This window comes from Microplitis mediator, chromosome 2 (assembly GCF_029852145.1).
Source record: "Microplitis mediator isolate UGA2020A chromosome 2, iyMicMedi2.1, whole genome shotgun sequence".
NCBI lineage: Eukaryota > Metazoa > Arthropoda > Insecta > Hymenoptera > Braconidae > Microplitis > Microplitis mediator.
The window spans coordinates 21,926,483-21,944,826 of NC_079970.1; the positions used below are offsets into that span (position 1 = coordinate 21,926,483).

At 25.8% G+C, this 18,344-nt stretch overlaps 6 protein-coding genes and 1 long non-coding RNA gene across 8 annotated transcripts; 4 read left to right on the plus strand and 3 right to left on the minus strand.

The window, feature by feature from the left end:
• Positions 1–540: 540 nt before the first annotated feature.
• LOC130663572 (protein lethal(2)essential for life-like) lies at positions 541–1,734 on the minus strand. The gene is made up of 2 exons (XM_057462866.1): positions 1,636–1,734; positions 541–1,479 (listed from the first exon to the last, which is right to left on the minus strand). The coding sequence occupies exon 2, from the start codon at positions 1,450–1,452 to the stop codon at positions 799–801; it is 654 nt and encodes a 217-aa protein (XP_057318849.1). The 5' UTR covers positions 1,453–1,479; positions 1,636–1,734; the 3' UTR covers positions 541–798.
• An 866-nt stretch (positions 1,735–2,600) lies between these two features.
• Positions 2,601–6,531, plus strand: LOC130663571 (dentin sialophosphoprotein-like). Of its 2 annotated transcripts, none has more exons than XM_057462864.1 (2): positions 2,601–3,052; positions 4,867–6,530. In XM_057462864.1, the coding sequence occupies exon 2, from the start codon at positions 4,917–4,919 to the stop codon at positions 5,757–5,759; it is 843 nt and encodes a 280-aa protein (XP_057318847.1). In that variant the 5' UTR covers positions 2,601–3,052; positions 4,867–4,916; the 3' UTR covers positions 5,760–6,530. The 2 variants fall into 2 exon arrangements, with proteins under 2 accessions (XP_057318847.1, XP_057318848.1); XM_057462865.1 differs by lacking the exon at positions 2,601–3,052 and adding an exon at positions 3,127–3,188 and having other exon boundaries at positions 4,867–6,531.
• A 1,144-nt stretch (positions 6,532–7,675) lies between these two features.
• On the minus strand, positions 7,676–8,536 carry LOC130663351 (protein lethal(2)essential for life-like). Its single transcript, XM_057462522.1, has one exon. It carries the CDS (start codon positions 8,455–8,457, stop codon positions 7,879–7,881), a length of 579 nt encoding a protein of 192 aa, XP_057318505.1. The 5' UTR covers positions 8,458–8,536; the 3' UTR covers positions 7,676–7,878.
• A 1,344-nt stretch (positions 8,537–9,880) lies between these two features.
• Positions 9,881–10,796, plus strand: LOC130663350 (protein lethal(2)essential for life-like). Its single transcript, XM_057462521.1, has one exon. It carries the CDS (start codon positions 10,023–10,025, stop codon positions 10,599–10,601), a length of 579 nt encoding a protein of 192 aa, XP_057318504.1. The 5' UTR covers positions 9,881–10,022; the 3' UTR covers positions 10,602–10,796.
• Positions 10,797–12,356: 1,560 nt separating this feature from the next.
• On the plus strand, positions 12,357–13,573 carry LOC130663122 (protein lethal(2)essential for life-like). The gene has a single exon (XM_057462209.1). It carries the CDS (start codon positions 12,663–12,665, stop codon positions 13,233–13,235), a length of 573 nt encoding a protein of 190 aa, XP_057318192.1. The 5' UTR covers positions 12,357–12,662; the 3' UTR covers positions 13,236–13,573.
• Positions 13,574–15,469: 1,896 nt separating this feature from the next.
• Positions 15,470–16,571, minus strand: LOC130663123 (uncharacterized). Its single transcript, XR_008989159.1, has 2 exons — positions 16,203–16,571; positions 15,470–16,122 (listed from the first exon to the last, which is right to left on the minus strand). It is a non-coding gene; the product is annotated as an uncharacterized LOC130663123 (long non-coding RNA).
• Positions 16,572–17,017: 446 nt separating this feature from the next.
• Positions 17,018–18,071, plus strand: LOC130663120 (protein lethal(2)essential for life-like). Its single transcript, XM_057462208.1, has one exon. The coding sequence runs from the start codon at positions 17,154–17,156 to the stop codon at positions 17,778–17,780; it is 627 nt and encodes a 208-aa protein (XP_057318191.1). The 5' UTR covers positions 17,018–17,153; the 3' UTR covers positions 17,781–18,071.
• Positions 18,072–18,344: the final 273 nt, after the last annotated feature.

Genomic DNA, 18,344 nt, shown 5'->3' on the forward strand with positions numbered 1-18,344 from the left:
TATAGTTTTTTTAATTTTCTACATGTGCATATTTTTAGTTCTTTTTTTATTTTGAATTCAAATGATGAAAAAAAAATTCGAGTTGTTAATTGTCTGCTAACTTCAGGATCGTGATTAAAAATAAACATGAGTGTGAATGTACTAGACATTAGACAAATTTAAAATTATTAATAAATAGAGTAGTTAATTAATAAAACAAAATTTTGAAAAAATGCGCATTTAAAAAATTAAAAAATTAATAAGCGCATTTTTTGTAAATATTATTTTTTTAATTATTTTCTCTATTTATTTGTAATTTTAAATTTATCTGATGTCTGCTACATTCACTCATAAAATAAACCCTCATTAATTTACTTATTTATTTTCTTTTTTTATCATTTTGAAAAAAAATCCAAAAATTATGAGACATCGGCTAACATCAGTATCATTTTATTTTTATAGACAATTTTTTGGATCAAATAAATCACTTTCTCTTAAAATAACTTGATATACAGCCTAATATACAATAGAACTAAAATTAAATAAAATAAAAACAATGAATTGTTTACACACATGTTTTATTATAAACTTTTTTTTCTTTACAAGAATTTTTATATTAAATATAAAAAAACGATAGACCTACTTACTGATACATATTTTTTTATAATTAATTTGATTAATTATATTTAAATACAAGTGAAACTTTGTACTTATAAATGTAATTACATTTGTAATTGTAAAAAATAAACTTAAAATAATGTAATTAATGATAATAAACTAGAGTATGAATGAAAAATGAAAATATTTAACTTATTATTTTTAAGCAGCTTTGACAGTCTTTGATGCTTTGTCTTGAGCACGAGTAACTGGAGTCTTTTGAGGACTTGAAGTATCCTTTGATCCTGAGGGTTCAGGTGACTTGGTTTCCGTTGATGTGATGGCTGGTTGTCCAGTTTGTGTGATCGGAATAACTCTTTCATTTTTGTCTTCCAGAGCTTTTTTGCGGGGAGCGATGATACTCAGGACTCCATCAGAGGACAAATTTGACTGAAGTTGCTCGAGGTCACACTGCTCTGGTACCAAATATTTACGAGAGAACTGACGTGAGATCCAGCCATGTTCGTCCTGCTTTTCTTCATGTTTGCCCTCGACGATGACATTGCGCCCTGATACTTTGACAGATATTTCATCTGGTGCAAACTGCTGGACGTCCAAATTTACTTGAAATTTATTTTTGTCAGCTTGCAAAACTGATGATCCAGTGCCGGATCTACGAGCGATTGACTTCTCGTATGGGTGATGGTAATGGTGGTGACGTTTCGGTGGACGAATTACAAGCAGACTGGGTTCATCATCACGAAATGGAAGCAAATCTTGTGGGCTGAGAGCTGTACCAAAATGTTGGTCCAACAAACGATGAGGACGTTCGAGATCTTCCCACCAGTGAGAGAATAATGATGGTAGTAATGACATGTTTAGTTTTTAATTATCACTTGACACCTGATAAGTAGATAAAATATAATTATTATCACTTGTTTATTTGATTGTTTATTTATTTATTTATAGTAACACGTAAAACGTGCGATTATTTCGCTAATGCGCGTAAGTTGCGTATTGATTTTTTGTTTTCAGACTGATGGCGTAGACGGAACTCACCGGTTTTATATACACAGCAACTTCCAGCAGAGAGGGGGTATGAATATACCAGAATTTTCTAGATTAAAAGGCCGAGAAGCTTCTGGCTGTTACCTGAATAATTTAAATTTTATTTTTATTATTTATATATAAAATAATTATATATTAAAATTTTTAGTTTTATATCCTGTATTTGTAAGAAATAATTCAAATCTTGTCTAATTATTTAGTAAATTACTACAATTTATTTGTAACAAAATAAATAATGATACTGAAGTAAGACGTCTAATTTTTGTATCTTTTGCAAAATGATAAATGATAAAAAAAATTGCGCTTATGGTTTTTTTATGATAGTAAAGTTAGCGGTCATCTGAGAAGTTTGAAAATTTTGAAATAATAAATTTGAATGTTTAGAAAATAAAAATAAAAAATGCACATGAGACAATTCAAAATTTATTAGTACATGCATTTTTTAAATTTTATTGTTTAATTTTTTATGTGGAATTTAAAAATTCGTATGTCTGCCACATTCACACTCATGGTTTTTGAAATTTTCTACTTTAAACTGATGTTGATAAAAAAAATTCGAAAATTTTTAATTGTCTATTAATTTCAGGATTAAAAAATAAAATTTAGAAAATTAATTTACATTACAACAATAATTTAAAAAATCACGGATTATTTTTGAATCTATCAGCAAATTTTGATTTGAATTCATTAGAAAATTTTTATAATTTAGAATATCTACAAGTGATATAAAAATTTATGATATATTTTATAATTTATATTAAATAATAAACAAAGAAAAATTCAAATAAATTATTTGTAAAATATTCAAGTATTTAAATATTTTAGTTGACGTAAAAATGAAATATTTTGTAAATTTATTTCATAAACTAAATATTTTAAAAAATATAATGATTATGATATTTATTAAAATAATATAAGAAAATTATAAATTCATATATTTTTTGTATCATGTATTTTATTGTAACGTTTTTGACTAGAATTTTCTACCGGCAAGTAGATCGCTCACGCAAATAAATATGTGAAACTCATATATTTATAATTGTTTATTTTTTCGTTTAAAATTTTTGAACATAAAAAGTTACAATTGTCATATTTAATTAACATAATTTAATTATCACTACGTACTTTCGCGATTATTATTTATAATTATTTTTATTTTATAAAATATATAACATATATAGGTTTTGTTTACTCAAATATTTACATTTTATCCCAGTAGATGACAGTATTGTTGCGCAGCATCAGCGCGCATGCGCTAATATTTAAAATTAAAAATTATTTAACAAATAAAGTGCAGGACATTTTAAATTTTTTATTGAAATTTAAAATTAAATAATAAATTAGCAAATATTTATTTTAATTCAAATTAATTAATCAGTTGTATTTAACCAACATCCAGTCTTAATATGTGAGTATTATAAAGTATCTTGATTAAATAAACTAATTAAATAAATTAATTAAAGTCAGTGTAAAACTTGAGTTTTTATTTATTTCCGCAAAAATGTTTTTACAAAATTAATTAATTGAAATAACAGTAAATTTTAGTAAGTAATTATTGAATTAATTAATTGTACTGATGAATTAATTTTTTAGTCACTAAATTAATTAAATTAATAATTAATTTTATTATCAATCATAACCACATTTATTTATTTATAAACAAATTTAATTATTAAAACTAATTAAATATTCATGATCCTGAAGTTTGTAATGAGTGAATGTTGCTGACAATTAAAATTTTTTAAATTTTTAAATCAATGAATAAAATGTAAATCGGGTGAAAATAAAAAAATCCGCATTTACAGAATTTGAAAATCAGTATATGCATTTTTTTTATTTTTGTATTTTTAAGTGTTAAATTTATTTATTTGTGATTCAAAATTTGTCTTATATCTGATACATACGATCCTAAAGTTATCAGACAATTAAAAATTTTTGGATTTTTTTTTGAACAATTAAATTTGAAGAAAAGAAAAACTAAAAATATGCACATGTAGAAAATTTAAAAGACTGCAAGTGCAATTTTTTCAAACATTTTTTTTTTCATAATTTATTGTTTTTTAAAAAATCAAAAAATTATTAGACGTCGGCTAATTTAAGTATTATCTGATGATACTGAAGTTAGCCGACGTCTAAGAATTTTTTGGATTTTTTTTCAAACAATAAATTATGAAAAAAAAAATATTTGAAAAAATTGCACCTGTAGATTTAAAAATTTTCTATATATGCATATTTTTAGTTTTTGTTTTTTTTGTAATTGATTTGTTGAAAAAAAATTTTGAAAATTACTAATTGTCTGCTAACTTCAGGATCATATTATCTGATACATTCACACTTATAAGCTAGCAGACAATTAAAACTATTCGTATTGTAATAAATTACAAAAAAAAAAAAAAAAACTAAAAATATGCACCCGTAGAAAATTACAAAAACTACAGGTGCATTTTTAAAAATATTTTTTTTAAATGATTTATCGTTTTAAAAGAAATTTAAAAGTTATGTGACGCCGGCTAGACTTCAGTATCATAAATATTTATCTTTATTTTATGTCATTACCGAAATTTTGGATAAGTATATTGTACTATAACATTTAAATACTTTATAATGAGGGTAATTACTTCTCTGAGTATAAATGTTCTACCAATAGTTATATATATTACGGCTATTGTAATTTCAATTGTATTGTAAACTTAAAAGTACAGACCGATGATCTTTAATTACCTAAATACTTATCATTAAAAATTTTAAACCTTGTCTATACCTGGGATTTTCCCAAAAGTAAATCTCTTCCGTACTATACCTACAGTACACTCCCTTGCATTCTATTGGCTTGAGAAATTTTTCTAACGTTTCCCCCCTATTGATAATTAGTTGACCTGCAGCAACGTTTGCACGTGTTTGAAACTTTTACAGCAATACTATATTTCACTCCGTTCGAGTCAGTCATTTTGTGTTAAGCATCGCAAGCTAGTGCACAGTTTTGTTTAAATTAACAAAAAATAATAAAATCGCTGTTAAAAATGTACCGAAAACTCGAGGAAACTGATTTTGATTTCAAAGTGCCCAGTAGTATAATTAAAAAAAGAAAAATAAGTGATAAAAAAGTTAATAATTTATCAAATTGCGAACTTAAGCCGTTGGAAAGATCTTCAAGCTTCCGTTTTGAAGCTCCATTAAATGACAGTGTTAATTTGAATTTTGCATTTAAATCTGTTACAACAGAATCAAATTCAAGAAAATCAGATAGTGGATTACTGAGTTCCAAGTCGAGGATGTCGTCGTTTGTTTTTAAAGAACCGAATCAAAGAAAATCAAATGATCATCAATTATTGAGTTCCAAGTCAAGGATGTCATCGTTTGCTTTCAAAGAACCGAATAAAAAAAAATCGGACGGTCATCAATTATTGAGTTCCAAGTCAAGGATGTCATCATTTGCTTTCAAAGAACCGAATCAAAGAAAATTGAGTGATCAATCATTGAGTTCCAATTCGAGGATGTCATCATTCTGTGGTTCATGGCCAGAGAATTTAAATAATACATCAACTGGGTCTTCATCCAATGGAAAATCACCTAGAACTTTAAATGATAATTTAAAGACAAATAATAATGCGATACCAGACGCTGATGATAACTCACCTGGAATCGCTGAATCTGATGATAATAATCCAGTAGATTTGGATGTCACTCCACCAGTTGGTGATTTATTTGATGACGAAGAAGAATCAGATCTGGATGTTACTCCACCAGTTGGCGATTTATTTGATGGAGAATCAGACTCAGATGATCTGGATGTCACTCCACCAGTTGGTGATCTACCTGATGATGACGTCACTCCACCAGTCAGTCCATCAAATGACTCTGCAGCTTCTGAGGATTCGTCAGATTCAATCGATCTGGAAGATATCACTCCGCCAGTCAGTCCATCAGATAATTTTGGTGAAGAAGAAGACAATCCAGCATTTGACACATGGAAGATAACTAATTCTGAGGGAGTCGTCCTCAGGACAGGTGATGACAATCAGAATGGAGATGATCCACAACAACCTTCAGGATCTTCACGAGTTTTTCATGTATTGCCTGGAGATGATCAAGTAAATCTTACGTTATCTTTGTGATGTTAATTAATTCAACTCATGATAAATTTAATTATTTAATATAACTTTAATTGTAAATAGATAAGTAATTTATAATCTTTGACTAAGATTTCAATCAGTAACTAACTTTTTTCATTTTTTAATTTATGTATCAAATTACACGAAATTGATATTTAGTTTAATTCAAATATTTTTATTAATTTTCTTTATTATTAAAAAAAAAAATAGGAATTTCTATTTTAAATAATTTGTAAGGTAAACTGTAAACTCCAAAAACTAGCTCTAATAATTACTTTTTATATATCTACCAGCCACAAACATTCAGATTTTTTTTACAGATTCTAGAATAATTTAATCTAATTTAATTTTGATGTTTAATATTAGAAAATTTAGAAAATTAGACAAGTAAATTTGCAACATAAGCCAGCTCTTGTACAATTTTCCATTATAATTCAGTAGATTTTAAATAACTGATTGACCAATAAATCATCTGGTCAATAAATAATTGTCTCTTATAATTTTTATGTAAAGGCTCTGGGCTACTGGCAATCAGATACTTAATTCTAATAGCGATTAAATTAAAAAAAAAATAATAATTGTAAACTTTAATATTTACAAAAAATTATTTAATATCATGTACATATAATTAAATAAATAATTATAATAAACTCAATATATAAATGATGTAATAAATTATATCCCTTCTCTATCTTAAGATTTTAATTAAATATGTAATTAATTTAATTATACAATTATGTACTAAATTTTAATATTTTATCAGTCAAATTCTCGTTTATTAAAAAAGAAAATTTTTTTTTATGTGAATGTAGCAGACATCAGACAAAAATTATAAATAAATAGAGTAAATAATTAATAAAATAATATTTATAAAATATGCACTTATTAATTTAAAAATTTTTCTAAATCATACCCTTCATTTTTTAATTTAAATTATTTTTGTTAATTTGAAGTAATTAGAGTAATACTAGTATATAATTTAAAATAAATTAGGTGTAAGTAAAAGAAGACAAGGTAATTATGGACTTAAATTTTTAATTAAATACAAAAATACGATTCAATATTTTTTTTTTAACTCAAATACTTTTTTTATGATATTAAAATTAGCCGACGTCTAATAGTTTTTGGATATTTTTTAAACGATAAATTATAAAAAAAATAATATTTGAAAAAATTACTTCTATAGTTTTTTAAATTTTCTACATGTGCATATTTTTATATTTCATATTTTTGACATTGATTTTTTGAAAATAAACTCCGAAAATTAACTGACTTAACTTACGAGTGTAGCAGACATCAGACAAATTTAAAATTATAAATAAATAGAGTAAATAATTAATAAAATAATAATTTTAAAAAATGCGCTCATTAATTTGAAAATTTTTTAAATGCGCATATTTTAAAAATTTTATTTTGTCAATTATTTACTCGATTTATTTATATTTTCAAATTTGTCCGTCTGCTACATTCACACATTTTTTTTTATGATCCTGAAGTTAGCAGACATTTAAAAATTTTTGAATTTTCGTATTTCAATAAATCAATTGTAAAAAAATAAAATAAAAATATGTACATGTAGAAAATTTAAAAAACTACAGATGCAATTTTTTCAAATATTTTTTTTTTATCTTCTATCGTCTAAAAAAAAATCATAAAATTATTAAACGTCTGCTAACTTCAGTATCATTTTTTTTTCTCAGGTGTTAAGTTAAAAAAAAAATTGTTTTCCCACCAATTTTAATTATGATTAAAATTTACTTACCATTCATTAAATTTACGCCTTAATTATTTTTTCACTAATTATAATTATTTAATATGAATATAACTTATTATATAATATGACAAATTTAAGATTAAGGAATTAAATCTAAAATAATCAACAAAATTTTTTTTATTTTTTTTTTTTTTTTTTTTATATTTATTGATAACACTACATTTGAAATGCATCACTTTACATATTTTTTACAAAAAGTTACAAATCAGAACTAATGATAAATATAAGTAAGATGAAATTATGATTAAGTAGAAAAATGGCGCACTTTTTAAAACGAAAAAACAAAAAACAAAAATCTTATTAAATAATTATAAGTTATATTAATTTTGAATCATAGATAAATTAACTTTACTGTTTGGCAGCAACTTTTTTGGGCTCTTCATGTTCAATAGAAGGTTTTCCAGTGAACTCAATCTTAATTGGCTTTTCCTTCTTGGCTTCGATAGCTTCCGGTTTCCGGGGTGCGGTGATGGTCAGCACTCCGTCAGTGGACAATGAACTGGTAGCCTTGTCTGGCATACATTGTTCAGGAACCAAATATTTCCTGATAAATTGTCTGGAGACTATTCCATGCTCGTCACTCTTTTCCTCGTGTTTGCCCTCGACGACGATGAAGTTGTCCTGGACCTTGACACTTATTTCCTCAGGTTTGAACTGCTGGACGTCCAATGAAACTTGGAACTTGTCCTTGTCAGCTTTTATGACTGAAGTTCCTTTTTCATCACTTCTCATCAAATCAGCCCATGGTCTGTAGTATGAAGTTGGAAATCTTCTTTCGTACTCTCGCATGGTCCTCTCGACATCGCGGAACAGGTGCTCAGGATTCAAGGGCAATCCAAAGTGTTGGTCCATCAATCGGTGAGGACGTTCAAGTGTTTCCCACCAGTGAGAAAACAACTTTGGTACGAGTGTCATTCTTGATCTCATAAGTTTTTAATACTTTTATCACTTAACAAACTTCAAGTTTATTCGTTGCTTGTATTTTTGCGACTGACGATTCGCGCGCGCCGGCTCGCTTTTATACTCTCCCACATACGTCGTGCAAACGTTACGCGACGTTTCGAGAACGATCTTTAAAATTTACGTTGCTTCAATTATTTTTTAGTCAATTCTATGATTTTAAATAAACGTAAAAAATAATAGTAAAATTAGCGGACATCTAAAAATTAAAAAAAAAAAATTTGAAATAAATTAAAATGTTTATAAAATAAAAATATACGTTTAGAAAATTCACAACTCAGTACGTAATTTTTTTTATTTTATTATTTTAATTTTTTTAAAAATATAAAATAACATTTTAATAAACAAATAAAACTCATTATCATAATTACCTACAAAAAAATAATTGTTTGTTTTTAAACGTCACATATCGAATGACATCCAGAAAAATCTCGATCATTTTTTTATCTACAAATGAAATTTAAATTCTTATAAAATTATTATTTATTTTACTGGTTAGCAGACAATTTTCAAATTTTTAAATTCAAAAAAAAAAAAAAAATAAAAATATGCACATGCAGAAAAATTAAAAAACTAAAGGCGCAATTTTTTAAATTTATCATTTTAAAAAAATTCAAAAATTATTGGCTAATTTTAGTATCATTATTATTTATATTTAATTACATAAAATAATATTTTGAATCAGCAAAAATTTTTTAAGTAAAAAAAATTTCAATTGAAATTTAAATTCATACCGCGTAGTGCTGCCAATAAACTGCAGCGTAAATGCAATGAATTAAATCAGCCATTGGCGTATTTTATTTACGTTATCAATAAAATTGCAATTTATACATATATTTTTTTTTAATATTTAGATAAAAATACTTTCAAATAAATATACTATTGTATTACATAACAAAATATATGATCCTGAAGTTGGCAAACAATTAAAAATTTTTGAATTTTTTTTTCTACTGCTTAATTACAAAAAAACAATTCTAAAAATATGCACATGTAGAAAATTAAATCTCTACAAGTGCAATTATTTTGAATATTTTTTAAAAATAATTTATCGTTTTTTTTTAATTTAAAAATTAGTAGACAGCCAAATTCAGTATCATCAAAATATTTGTTTATTTCGCGATACTTCGATCAATACTCGAATTCGACAGCTTCGTAATCTGTTTATAAATTTATTTCAAATTAAATAAAATCTGTAAATACAAATTAAAATAATAATTTTTTTTTTTTCCAGGAATAATAATAATATTTATTGTAAAATAAATAAAAGAAAAAAAGGTAAATTTTATAGAATTAACAATAGAATATTGGAGAATGTTCTAGAAATATCCGGAACATTCGCCGGCCGGCAATCGCGAGTTTTTCAGCGCCACCTAAATCATATAAATTCAGTTGCTGGGTTGCTACGCCATCAGTCGAAAGCTAAAACTCATACGTAAAGTATCGAAAAAGTTTTTCTTAAAACCATTTAAATCTTCGTGATTAATACAAGTGATAATTAATTAATTAATTAATTTAAAAAAAGAATCAAGATGTCATTATTACCATTGCTGTACTCAAACTGGTGGGAAGATCTCGACGCACCTCACAGTTTATTGGATCAAGACTTTGGATTGGGAGTACGCCCGGAGTCAATGACACCAAGAAGCCTTTATCTATATCTGCAACAGCCAAAATCAACATCAAGATGCCCAATTAACTACAACCGACCTTGGGGTGAGCTTTTGCGTAAAGGACAGGGCGGTGCATCAACAGTTAAAGCTGACAAAGACAGTTTCCACGTTTCGTTGGATGTCCAGCAGTTTTCACCTGAAGAAATAAATGTTAAAGTGATCGATCGATCGGTTGTCGTCGAGGGCAAGCATGAAGAGAAGCAAGACGAACATGGCTTCATATCAAGACAATTCACCAGACGTTATCTCATACCAGAGCAATGCGACATTGATCAAGTGACATCTAAATTATCATCTGATGGAGTCTTGTCCATTGTCGTACCACGCAAAGACCAGCCCAAGATTGAAGGCGAGAGGAAGATCAATATTGAGCACACTGGGAAACCAGCTATCCGTGAGAGTGCTCCAGAGGCTATTGAAAAAAAAGCTGAGGCTTAAATTTTTTTTACATTTATAACTAATATTAATTTTCACTTTTTTTTTTATTACATTGCATTTAAATCATTAATATTAATTATCATTATCATAAAGACACGAGTTAGGATTTAAGATCTAGTCTATGTGCTGTAGATTTATGTATTCTCAGTAAACTTTTCTTATAAAATAAAACAAAAAAAAAATAATGAGAAAAAATGGTTTTTTAATTGTTAAATCCCACCCTTCATTTTTTAATTTAAATTATTTTTGTTAATTAGAAGTAATTAATACTAGTATGTAATTTAGAATAAATTAGGTGTAAATAAAAGAAGACAAGGTAATTATGGACTTAAATTTTTTATTAAATACAAAAATACAATTCAATATTTTTTTTTTTAATTCAAATACTCTTTTTTTATGATATTGAAATTAGCCATGAGACTAAAGTTAGCCGACGTCTAATAATTTTTTGGATTTTTTTTTAACAATAAATTATAAAAAAAAAAAATCTTTTAAAAAATTGCACTTGTAGATTTTTAAATTTTCTACATGCGCATATTTTTAGTTTTTTTTTTTTTTTTTTTTTTTTTTTTAATTAAATATTGAAAAAAAAAAAATTCAAAAATTTTCAATCGTCTGCGAACTTCAGTTTCATAAATTAGCCGACGTCTAATAATTTTTGGATTTTGTTTTTTAAGCGATCAAGTATAAAAAAAATATCTGAAAAAATTGCATCTAGTTTTTTAAATTTTCTACATGTGCATATTTTTGACATTCATTTGTTGACAATAAACTCCGAAAATTGTTAACTGACTTAACTTACAAACGATCCTGGAGTTAGCAGATAGTTGAAAATTTTTGTATTTTTTTTTTGAACCATTAAATTTGAAGAAAAAAAACAAACCAAAAATATACACATGTAGAAATTTTAAAAGACTACAAGTGCAATTTTTTTTTTTTTTTTTTTGTAATTTTTTCGTTTTTTAAAAAATCCAAAAATTATTAGACGTCGGCTAATTATGATACTGAAGTTAGCAGACGTCTAATAATTTTTTGATTTTTTTTTAGACGATAAACCTGAAAAAAAAAAAATATTTGAAAAAATTGCACCTGTAGTTTTTTAAATTTTCTACATGTGCATATTTTTAGTTTTTTTTTTCTTCAAATTTAATTGTTCAAAAAAAAATCCAAAAATTTTGAATTGTCTGCTAACTTCAGGATCATGGCTAATTTCAGTATCATACTTACGAGTGTGAATGTACCAGACATCAGACAAATTTAAAATTATAAATAAATAGAGTAAATAATTTAAAAAATAATATTTATAAAAAATGCACTTATAATTTTCAAAATTTTTTAAATGCGCATTTTTTAAAATTTTATTTTATTAATTAACTACTCGATTTATTAATAATTAAAAATTTGTCTGATGTCTGCTGCATTCACACTCATATTTACGTCATGATCATTTTTTAAAAATTAAAAATATTTAAATTTACATCGCAAAAATATTTACAATTGTCAATCGTCGATTGAAATCGTTTGAAATTAATGCAAGTTCAATATGCGCGCGCATGAGTCAATTAAGTATTTGTAAAAATAAAATAAAATTTATTTTACATTAAATTACAATTGTAAAAAAAGTTTTTAATTATAAAAACTCATATATATAAAATATTTAATTTCTTCGTAATTTTACTTAAAAATATTAAATTGATATGAGTAGTAGTACATAGAAAAATATATAAACAATTATATAAGTATGTCAATGTCAATGTTAGAAAATGTGCATGATGACGTTAGTAAGTCTGGTAAACGTCAGATGCAGAGCACAAACTCTTACCGCGTACTTTTATTTTTAAAAAACAATAATCCTAAATAGAGAGTTAATAATATTTATAAATAAGTGTTTGACTCAATAAGTTATTTCCAGAAAGGATATTTATAACAGTTGTCATCTTCTTATTTTGTTTATTTTCTACTTGACGTCTAAAAATAAACAATAAAAAAAATAAATTAATTGTTTCATAATTAGTAAGAGAAATTTGTGGTAATTTGTAATATAATTAATTAAATTAAGTGATGTCATTGCTACCAATGTTGTTCTCCAGTTGGTGGGAAAGTTTGAATCATGTTCATCGACTTGATAATCAGGATTTTGCTTTGCCTATAAATAATATTTACTTCCCATCATCAAGATATAGAAATTATCAGCATCCATTTGACGTAATAAATTACCGACGAAGTAGATTTATTACACCGAGATATCAAGAGGAAGAAAAATATTCAGTGTCCTTGGACGTTGGTAAATTTAACCCTGATGACATCACGGTTAAAGTGGCAGATAATGTGATCACAGTACAAGCTGGACATGAATTAATCCTGGATGAGCATGGTACTGTTTCAAGAGAGTTTGAGAGAAATTATGACATTCCGGAAGAATATGATGTTGATGAAGCCAAGTCCGAGCTGTCGTCTGATGGTGTTTTGACAATCAGTGTGCCTAGAAAAAAATTAGAAGGTGAAAGAGCCATTTTAATTGAATACATACCGTACCCAGCTGTTATTGAAGTTGCTCCGGGTGTTGGAGAGCAAGAAAGGCCAAGGTCACCAAATCGACGTCCAAGATACAATGGGTCTGTTGCTGCTGGATAATTTTATTTGATTTTAAAAATTATAAATATTTATTTTTTAAAATATTTTACTGTAAAATTGTTTTGATTTTTTATTTATCGAATTTTAAAAGAGATTTGTTTATATGATAATTTTAAATGTTTATAAGCATGCGTTGATATATATATATGATATATTTAAAAATTTTTTTAAAAATTATTTTTTTCTATCGACAGTAAATTGTAATTGTTAAATTTTTTATTTAAAATAAGTTACATAATTAATATGTTTTTAAATAATTAACAATTATTGGCATGATGTTATAAGATATGTTATGTATATATATATATTTTTAAAAATCTATGAATCAGAGCTTACTAGAATTTATATAGGACTAGTAGTTATAAATAAAATTATTTATTGTAAATAAATATTTACAAAATAAATATATTTTGAATATTAAATGATGAATAATAAACATATATTTGTTGGCAATGTATGTAAAAAATTTATGAACAAATAAATATTTTAATGTCTTTAAATAATACGAGTACATATATACTTTGACCCGTATGGTAGTTCTTATTTTTTTGACATAATTTTTTAAATATTTAAAATTTGCCGCAATTTATAGAAAATGCTAAAATTTGTTCCGAATTATCTAGAATTACGTGGAATATTCTAGAAGGTTCTAGAACTTAATGGAATATCATAGAATTTATCCGAATTTTCTAGTGGGTTATAGAATTTCGTGAAATATTCTAGAATTTTTTCATGAGTGTGAATGTAGCAGACATCAAATTTAAAATTATTAATAAATAGAGTAAATAATTAACAAAATGAAATTTTTAATAAATACGCGGTTAAAAAATTTAAAAATTAATAAGTGCATTTTTTAGAAATATTATTTTTTAAATTATTTACTTTATTTATTTATAATTTTAAATTTGTCTGACGTCTGCTACATTCACACTCGTATTTTTTCCGAATTTTCCAGACTTTCATGAAATATTCTAGACTTTTTAAGAAATTTCTAGAACATTTTAATAAAACTAATTTTTCAGATCAATACTTGATTACGTAAAGTTAAATATGTTTTAATTAATTAAATAAATTTATCAAAATTAATCATTTTTAATTAAAATTTATATCAAAGCAAAAAGACATATTTGATACGCGAGATATAAATGTAACTAAATAAACATGTTTATGTATATATATTTATAAAAATCACGAGAATTTATAGATATATATATTATATAATATATAAAATGCAAAATAATATAACAATTATATAATATACAAAAATTTATTAAAATTACATAAGAAATGTTTGTGTTTTTAAATTTAATAGCTTGCGAATTTTGTTTACTAAATCCATCAACTGATAATAATATCGATATTACTCATATGTTATTCATTCTCATATGTTATGACTGATGACGTATTATATATATTTATATTCGTATTTTTTTAAATATAAAATCGTTACGTAGAAACCGTCGAAATTCAAAAGTTTTACGTTGAAATAAAATTATTAAAACGTTTTATATAAATATATATAGATAAATGTGAATATGAATATATATGTATATGAGTTTTTGTTCAGCAAAAATCCCAGGCAGGTTACGACAAGTTTCTGGATCCTTCCATTCTACGAAATTTAATATAGAGAACAGGGTAGAGGTTTTAAACCCATTAAAGGACGAGTAGAACGAGAAACTTCAAGAATATTCGTTGAGTTAACGGAAAAAAAAAATAAATAAACGTTACCCTGCTAAAAAACGAATGCTTCAATTATCTTATCTACACTAACAATGTTAACACAAACAAAATTTATGTTACGTGTATTTTTAAAAAATAAATAATTATTGATATTAAAATGTATTCATATAAATTAATCAATAATTATTACTAAAAACAATTAATTTGTTTTTTTATGAGAAACATCATGAAAAATAATAATTTTATCATAAAATATATATGCAAATTTACTGAAACTCGTATTGGAGAAAATTTTTTGTTTTTTATGCCAATTTCGTGTACGACAGGAAACAGCTGATATTATTGTTATACAAAATATAATAGATGTTAACTTTTGTTTTTTTTTCTTTGTTCCCCGAATCGTTGTAACCGATCACCACCAACGTCCAAAACGAATGCTCGAGAGCACGCACTAAATTTTATTTACAATCGATCAGTTTTTTTTTTTGCTAAAAGTAAAATTAATAATAAATTATATCAATGATAAATAAATAAATAAATAAATAAATAAATGATAATAATAATAAATATTTATTTAATGAACTTCAACTCAAATGTATTTTAATTAGAGCTAGAAAAAATTTTTTAAATGCGCAGTTTTTAAACGTCACGTAATTTTTTTGTTTGGCAAATCAATGAATTAATTTATTTATTTTGAATAATAATTTAAAAATTTAATTTTTCAGAATTTTATGTATGGAAAAAAAATATCTACAACTTGACCTTGAAAGAAATTTAGTAAATAAATAAAATAAAGTACCAATAATTGACATCTTGTTAGCAACTAAATTTTTTTGTTTACCTTAATAAAGTTTATTACCATGAAACAATAAATTAAATAATAAATATAAGTAATTTTACTTCTCGTTTCATAGCAACGGTCTGTATCTTATTATTATTATTATATAGAACGGTTGCCAAAATTGATTTTTTTTCTTCTCTCTCTATCATCTGTCTCTCTTTCTCTTTCACTTGTGCTTTCATTCGCCTGCAAATAGGCTCGGTCTTTCTCGACCGTTCGAGAATCGCAAGATAAACAGAGACCGATAACATGACATAAAACGTTCAAATTACGTCGCTTTTTTTTATCACACATTTTATACGTAACTCAATAACATGTATACTTCTTTCTAGTATTTTCTTTCACATTCTGGGCACACTATACCTGGTCAAAAAAATGTACTGATCAATAATCGCAAACTGCGAAGTTGAAAAAAAATTCAAATTCAAAAATAAAAACATTACTTGTAATATCACTTTACACAAAATATTATTATTAAACAATTAAAAATATTTCACTTAATGAGTGTGAATGTAGCAGATATAAATTTTAAATAAATAAATAAATGAATTAAAATAATGAAATTTAAAAAAATGCGCGCACTGATTTTTTTTTCATCTAAATACGCATTTTTTAATTTTTATTCTACTTACACTTTATTTGTTTAAAATTTTAAAAAATTCCCACTTGTCAGTTACATTTACACTCATGTAAATGTAGCAGATATGAGCCAATTTATAAATAATTAAATAAATTAATAAAAATAATTAAATTTAAAAAAATGCGCGCATTGATTTTTCAATTTCGCAACTACGCATTTTTTTTTTTTATTCTACTTACATTTTATTTATTTATTCAAAAATTTAAAAAATTCCCACTTGTCAATACATTCACATTCACGTAATTAACATAAAAAAAAATTATTTTTAGAATAATTAACAAAAAAACAAAAGGTATTTAAAAACAAATAAACACGGACTTGCACTACGAAGTTTCTAGACGAGTGTTTACGATCGAAGTCATTGAACTGTCAGCTAACGCCTGTTTCTCGAAACATCTGTAGGTTAAATAATTATTTTTCAATTAAATAAATTATTATTTTCACTATAATCATTACTAAAATAATTACAAGACATTTTAAAAATATAAATAATTAATTTTTGAATTTTTAAATAAAAATTACGACAATTAGAGCCTAAAATTCTAGACCATTCTGCCGAGAACGTTCGCGAATCTTCGAGCTGCCGGCCGGTGCCTATAAAAGCCGCGCGCACCAGACTGCCGGCACAGTTGAATTCAAACAAGCGAACTATAAACTTCTCTTACCTCGCTAGCAAGCGAACCTCATACGCGTTCTACGCATTTATAAAATACTTACAAGTTTATTTGTGACAAGTGAAAAAAAAACGACTAAGATGGCATTAGTACCATTGTTGTTCTCAAACTGGTGGGAAGACTTGGAAGCTCCTCACCGTCTCCTGGACCAGGACTTTGGATCAGCTCTGACAGCTGACCAATTACTGACACCATCTGTCCTGGAACGTTATTTGGCACCACGTGCAGCTCTTGAACGTCGTCGCAATCCTTTGGCATACTACCGACCCTGGGCAGAACTTCTTCGTCGTGGCGACACTGGATCTTCAACCGTAAAAGCCGACAAGGACAGATTCCAAGTTATCCTAGATGTCCAGCAGTTCAAGCCTGAGGAAATAAACGTCAAGGTTGTCGACAAGTGCGTCGTCGTCGAAGCTAAACACGAGGAGAAACAGGACGAGCATGGATGGATCTCCAGACAGTTTGTACGCAAGTACATGATACCTGAGCAGTGCGACATTGATCAGGTAAACTCCAGCTTGTCATCTGATGGAGTCTTGACCATCACAGCTCCTAGAAAAGACATTCCTAAATTGGAGAACGAACGTCAGATTAAGATAGAGCACACTGGAAAACCAGCTATCCGCGAGTCCTGTGAGAAGGAAGCCTGTGCCAAAGAAGCCTGCGTCAAGGACTGCAAAAAAGACGACAAGAAAAGCAAGAAATAAATTTTTTTTTGCCTAGTATTTATCTTTACTGTTCTTTATTATTATTATTAATTTATATTATATTTTTTTTTTAAATGAGATTACCGACTGACTTGTACAGCGTAACTATCATCTAATACTTTCATATAAAACTAATGTTTAATTTCTAGTTCATTAAAAATTAAAAATTTTTTTTGTACTTCAAGTCACTAAATATATAAATTTTGTTAAGATTAATGTAAAATTTTAAGTTATAAAATAAACGAACAAAAAAAAAAAGAGAGAGAAATGAAAAAGTTAAAAATAAATAAATGAGTATTATTTATTTCCTATGCCTTATTTAAGTAATTAGTCTAAGTAATTTTTAGTATAAGAATAATTAGTCTAAGTTTAATTTTTTATGATTTTTTTACTAATTGCAATTAAAATTAATTGTAATTAAAGAAGTTTGGAATTTTATTGCTTATTAAAAAATTGTAAGTATGGAAATTACTGATACTGAAGTTATCCGACATTTAATAAATTTTGGATTTTTTTTTTTCAAAACTATAAATTATAAAAAAAATATTTTAAAAACTTGTAGTT

Bases quoted from the DNA above. Each gene is read 5' to 3' on its own strand.
- LOC130663350 (XM_057462521.1), top strand. From the start codon at position 10,023: ATGTCATTATTACCATTGCTGTACTCAAACTGGTGGGAAGATCTCGAC.
- LOC130663572 (XM_057462866.1), bottom strand. From the start codon at position 1,452: ATGTCATTACTACCATCATTATTCTCTCACTGGTGGGAAGATCTCGAA.
- LOC130663120 (XM_057462208.1), top strand. From the start codon at position 17,154: ATGGCATTAGTACCATTGTTGTTCTCAAACTGGTGGGAAGACTTGGAA.
- LOC130663351 (XM_057462522.1), bottom strand. From the start codon at position 8,457: ATGAGATCAAGAATGACACTCGTACCAAAGTTGTTTTCTCACTGGTGG.
- LOC130663122 (XM_057462209.1), top strand. From the start codon at position 12,663: ATGTCATTGCTACCAATGTTGTTCTCCAGTTGGTGGGAAAGTTTGAAT.
- LOC130663571 (XM_057462864.1), top strand. From the start codon at position 4,917: ATGTCGTCGTTTGTTTTTAAAGAACCGAATCAAAGAAAATCAAATGAT.